Here is a 5,226-nt window from a genome sequence, read left to right as displayed (position 1 = left end):
CTTTTATCTTTTTTTTTTTAACTTTGAAAAATCTCCGAACACCTTTCCTTCATTATATGACATTCGACTGCCTAGTTCACTGCCTTCCACTCTATTCGCAACATAACCTCTACTTAAGCTGCCAAACTATATAGTAAACAATGCGCAGGCCCCTTGGTTGATTGGGAAGCAGGAAGTGTCTTCCCATTGTTAATGAAATCCCTAAGCATCAAAGGACATGGCATCTAGAATATTCCCAGAGGGATGTTTCTAATATACTCAAAAGCTCTTGCATACAGAATGACCACTGTTTTTGAATTATCTCACAATATATTTAGATTGAGGAATTACAATATGAAAGTCAGTACACATACATCACATATATTAATCATCATTATCAAAATATATACGAATAAATTTAAATGTTTCTATTGAGCCGATTTTCTTAGACTTAACGGCGACGTCGGCGTCGGGAACTACGTTGACTACGACTACGGCTACGACCACCACGTCTCTTGCGTCGTCTACCACCACGATCCTCCATTTCGCCGCTATCTTTATTATCTTCTTTTTGTGTTTGTGTTTCACCATCCGGTTCACTACACTCATCGACGGCAATATTATCCAAATCAATAGGTGCCGCAAAATATTTACGATTTGCCCGTTGTATATAGCCGTAACGTACGCCTCCGTTTAAAGTCTCTTGCACTGATTCTTTCACATCATTGGGATGCACCTATTAAAAGGGTCAGAGACGCGAAGTACAGAAAAATGTTTTCAATCAATAATGAATCAAAATATACATATACATATTTAAATTTTATTTTCATGTTCACTTACGCCAGCTGTATCAGCGATATGCGTTACAATTTTCATGACCGTTGCCGGTTCCTGTAGGTTCTGCAAAGCTTGTAAAATTAGTTGTCCATTTTGATTTGCCATTTTATTTTTTTGTGTGGAATTTTAAGCACAAATCAAAATCCTATTCGGCAGCTCTTAGTCCACTGGCTGTTATCAGTTGTTGGTCTTCGTTGTAAAAAAATATATATAAAATAAAATGTTTTACAAAATTTCGCACAACTGTGGCGTTTTTATCGCTCGCGTTCTTTTCTTTTGCCAATTAGTATTTTTTTGGGAAAATTTTGCCACACACTTTGATGTCAACGTAGAATTTAAATCTTTTGCTCTATTTTGTATATGACAACGAAAAATCGTTTTGAATACGCTGAATTTTTTTTTTTTTAAATAAAAGTGTTTTGAAGTTTTGTGAAAAATATTTTATAGCTCACTTGATTTTGGATAATTAAAAGCTAGTATATAAAAATAAATTTAATTTCAAGTGTTTTAATATTTGATTTTACTGCTGGGCATAGTACAGGTCTACAAGTAGGATATGTAGCAGCACGCACAGACACAGCCACGCTCACCTGATAAAATGCTTGTTCTTATTCGTTTTTTGTGTTGATGCTATTTGGCACTGTTGTACTTCTTAGGTCCAAGAAAATTGTAGTAGCTGCTAACGAAAACTGTGTAAAATTTTTAATGCAAAATTACAAAGAAATATCCTTATTTACTTTCAAATGAGCACTTATTTACATCTCTCTTTAAAATCCATATGTTTTGGACAATTTTAATAAACAAATTGTGATACTTTATTACTAAAACACGACCAAAACCGTCGAGGGAGGTATTAATAGACGCGTTTTTGCCTCGCCTCCAATAATTCGAATAATTTTTCGCCTTTGAACTATTGATAATAGGACAAATCGCGTCTTTTTATTTCTCTTTCCACATTTTTGGACGGGTTATAGCAGTCGACCTCGGTTTCAACTGTTTTTCGCGGAGATCTTTTGAACAGGTAGAAAAACTTAGCACTCGTGTTTGTATTCTTAATGCTGGAATAAATACGCGTCCTCAGATACCACAAAATCAAGACTTTTGTATAATTTTCTGTAGGACGCATATAGGTGCAATACATTTTCATACTAAATTCGTAAAAAAATTTGACCTTCACGCAATCCATATCTTATATTCCGCTCCTTTTTTGTTTCCCTGCATCGCTTTCCACGACAGCTACCCCGGTAATTTTGACACTTCGTTCAGTGTCAAACGCATGTTCCACGCAGGTTCCACTGAGTTCCACACCAGTTTGACACTGGCCGAAGTGTCAAACGGCAGTGTGTTAGAAAGAGAAAGGAATTGTTTGCTTCTCATACATATTATACTTGTAAACCTATACTATGACTGCTGGGTAGAACTTACACTAATTGGCTGAATGGGGGAACATCATCATTAATTGGGACTTAACCGCCTAAACGATTTTGGCCGTATCGTAACAAGTCACGGTAGTAGTCTATAACAGGGGTCGACTGCTAATACGCGTCCAAAAATGTCGAGAGAAGTTTCAAACGACGCGTCTTGACATCAGTATTAATAATGCGAAGACGGAAAATAAAAATGATAAGTCGTTTAAAAGATATTAACGAAAAACCAAAAAATGACGCCGGGTCCCTCCGAAACCGGGGGTGGGATCCATAGTATTTTTGCGCAGAACACCTTTTTTCGTTGACGGCCTTCGTCCGTGCTGATAAAAACTACCCTGACCGCTCCACCAAAGGGTTGGGAGCACCAAATTAAATGCATACAAAATCCCTTTGTACACAAATTTACTTTTAGTGCACAACAACATTACAAAAATCACATAAAATTGCCAACTTCAACCGCAAATATATCCGGACAGAGATAAAATTTGTCCGCCTTCGTATTATTGTTGTCGAGATTAATACGCGTCTTTTAACACCTCTCTCGATATTTTTGGACGCGTATTAGCAGTCGACTCCTGTTCTAGATTTTTACCCAAGTCACACCTGCCAACTATTTCGGTTTCGCGGTAACTGAGCACCATGGGAGGACAAGTCTACCTCGCCCAACTCAGTAGAGTCTCCCCTTCCTATGCTTCCAAACTGTAAAGCCGATTGAAATACATTCTTGACGGTAGCATCTTCGTCCATTCGCGTAATTGGAAATTGAAGTCGTATACTTAAATACGCTGGTGATTTCGCAGTCCCTGCTGTCACACTTAGAAAATGGCAACATTTCGTGTAAATTTCACTCTGAAATTGTATATTTCCTCACCTTCGTATCGTCTTTAAGTGATAAAATTTCAAAACTTCTGGCTAAAGGGATATTACTTAGGATTTGAGTCCGGGTCCAGTAAAATGTCCCACCCGTCACTATGCCCTATAACCAAACCTTTGATATTTCATTGGCGGCACTATCTCCATATCTGCGTAAAGCTCATATAGCCCATCAATATACACACCTCATTCGATACTTGCAGTCGGCATCACGGATAGAACCATAAATCTTACGGAGAACTTTTTCCACCGCAGATTCTTTCCTGGATGGCAGCAATTACTGTGCCTTGCCCTCATTCACCGCAGGACCCAATTATTATTTATCTATATCTAACGCAGGGAAGGCTGAACTCGGCATATGGAAACAGTTACATTTTAATTATTGTTCAATCGCCTTTGTGAGTGATGGCGTTTTCTTTTCTGAAAATTGTGTCGCCCTGTAAGTTCTTCTTAGCTCTCCAGCGCGTTTGTTTGTTCCTTACACAACGTATTTTCCACAGAAAAAGAAAATGGATCTCAATACCTAAGTACTATAAAAATCATTTTACATAGCTCTAGGTGACCTTGTTGAAAGGCTAGAATTTAAGGGTGCAACAAGAGGTTAACATTTTTTTCTGAAAAGAAATTTGCACAAGTCATGCGAGATCGCTGGACAGATCAGGTACACATATTTTTTATACTCAGCTGAGCAGAACTCTCAGAGTATATTAATTTTGTTCGCAGCGTCCACAACCATTTTAGAAAAGAAATCTTTTTGTTAATGATGATACGTGCGTGCACGCCTTCCTCAACATATGGCTTAACTTGTTTTAAGATTTTACCTGCTTAAAGTACTACTGAAGTGGTGCCATCGCCGACCTGATAAGAGAAATATTTTTATTCTACACATTCTAATATAACAAAAAACTGACCTCAGCATTTTGAGATTTGGCGATGTCGACTAGAGTTTTACGGCTGGATGCACAATATCCAAAAGTTTCATAATGGTTGCACCATCATTTGAAATTGTGGCCTTACCACTGGAATCAACAATATGCTTGTCCATACTGCGTGGACCGAATGTAGTGGGTACATCGCCCACAATTGATTGCGAGGCATTGATGTTGGATATGAGTTGAGGTTTACCTTGAGAGCTATCGGTTCCCAAACATTTTTTACACAAAAACTCATATGTACCCAATACAAGTTCAGGACGTTCATATTTATCGACACGCTGTCCGGTGTGGCCCAAATGTTGGAAATATTCAGTTGGCACTGTTGAGAAAAAATATGGATCAATGAACACAAGTAAAAGTGAAAGATTTTTTTTACCATCTGTTGTTACTTTACACATTAGACATTGGCAACGATGACCAGCATCTACAAATTGCATTTTAGCATTGCAAACGATTACATCTAATTGGACCCAATTCACCAAAATTTACAATGGGTGGCTCATATTCACCCTCAAACGTGCGTGCCATTGGTGAGATGGTAAGTATAACGGACAAAGCTGCTGTTTTTAATAAATCAGCTGTTGCAGGTATGCGATACAAAAAGGCCTGCAAATGAGATAGATCAATGTAATTGTCAATCAAAACATTAATTTCGAATATCAATACCTAACGTAACGTGGCGAGGAGTTACCCTGATCTTGTACCACATATTTTGTGGTCACCAATGGTGGCAATAAACCTTGTTGATTAGTAATAAAAGCACCACCAGCGCTGATTTTCAATGATAACGCTTATCGGATTTGGCATCTGATCGGGATCTAAACGGCGTTGGGCTACTGTTGCGGCTGTTGATATACATATACCAGTACCAGGTGCAGGTGGTTGCTAAAGAAAATAATACAAAAATAATCATCAGCAATATTTGAAACATATTAGTTGTATTAGCATACATTATAACCAGGACGTGCGGGTATTGGGGGTTGACCCGGCATGGGTGGCTGACCTGGCATTGACGTCTGTCTAGGTTGTGTTGGTGGCATCATTAGACCCATGTAGCCACCTGATGCACCTGGTTGTTGTAGAGGATAACCTGGCTGTTGAGGTTGTGGAGGACAACCAGGTGGACCAGGTTGTGGTGGATAGCCCGACTGTTGTGGCATTGGCAGATAGGTTAT

General features: G+C 38.5%; 1 protein-coding gene across 3 annotated transcripts; it reads right to left on the bottom strand.

The window, feature by feature from the left end:
• Nucleotides 1-307: 307 nt before the first annotated feature.
• LOC137242717 (T-complex protein 1 subunit eta-like) lies at nucleotides 308-5,020 on the bottom strand. 3 transcript variants are annotated; one of them, XR_010950347.1, is made up of 6 exons: nucleotides 5,002-5,020; nucleotides 4,718-4,936; nucleotides 4,428-4,657; nucleotides 4,028-4,370; nucleotides 3,938-3,974; nucleotides 921-1,505 (listed from the first exon to the last, which is right to left on the bottom strand). XR_010950347.1 is itself a non-coding variant. In XM_067769970.1 (5 exons), exons 4-5 carry the CDS (start codon nucleotides 919-921, stop codon nucleotides 431-433), a joined length of 387 nt encoding a protein of 128 aa, XP_067626071.1. In that variant the 5' UTR covers nucleotides 922-3,974; nucleotides 4,028-4,370; nucleotides 4,428-4,657; nucleotides 4,718-4,909; the 3' UTR covers nucleotides 308-430. The 3 variants fall into 3 exon arrangements, 2 of the variants coding, with proteins under 2 accessions (XP_067626071.1, XP_067626072.1); XM_067769970.1 differs by lacking the exon at nucleotides 5,002-5,020 and adding an exon at nucleotides 308-715 and having other exon boundaries at nucleotides 820-3,974; nucleotides 4,718-4,909; XM_067769971.1 differs by having other exon boundaries at nucleotides 921-3,974.
• Between the last annotated feature and the right edge of the window lie 206 nt (nucleotides 5,021-5,226).

This window comes from Eurosta solidaginis, chromosome 2 (assembly GCF_040869045.1).
Source record: "Eurosta solidaginis isolate ZX-2024a chromosome 2, ASM4086904v1, whole genome shotgun sequence".
Taxonomy (NCBI): domain Eukaryota; kingdom Metazoa; phylum Arthropoda; class Insecta; order Diptera; family Tephritidae; genus Eurosta; species Eurosta solidaginis.
Note: the sequence above shows the minus strand (reverse complement) of the source record. Positions and strands in the feature narration are given on the sequence as shown.

Excerpts from the sequence above, each read along its gene's own strand:
- LOC137242717 (XM_067769970.1), bottom strand. The coding sequence starts at position 921 with ATGGCAAATCAAAATGGACAACTAATTTTACAAGCTTTGCAGAACCTA. Across the intron at positions 716-819 it reads ATATCGCTGATACAGCTGGC|GTGCATCCCAATGATGTGAA; the intron begins GTAAGTGAACAT and ends CCCTTTTAATAG.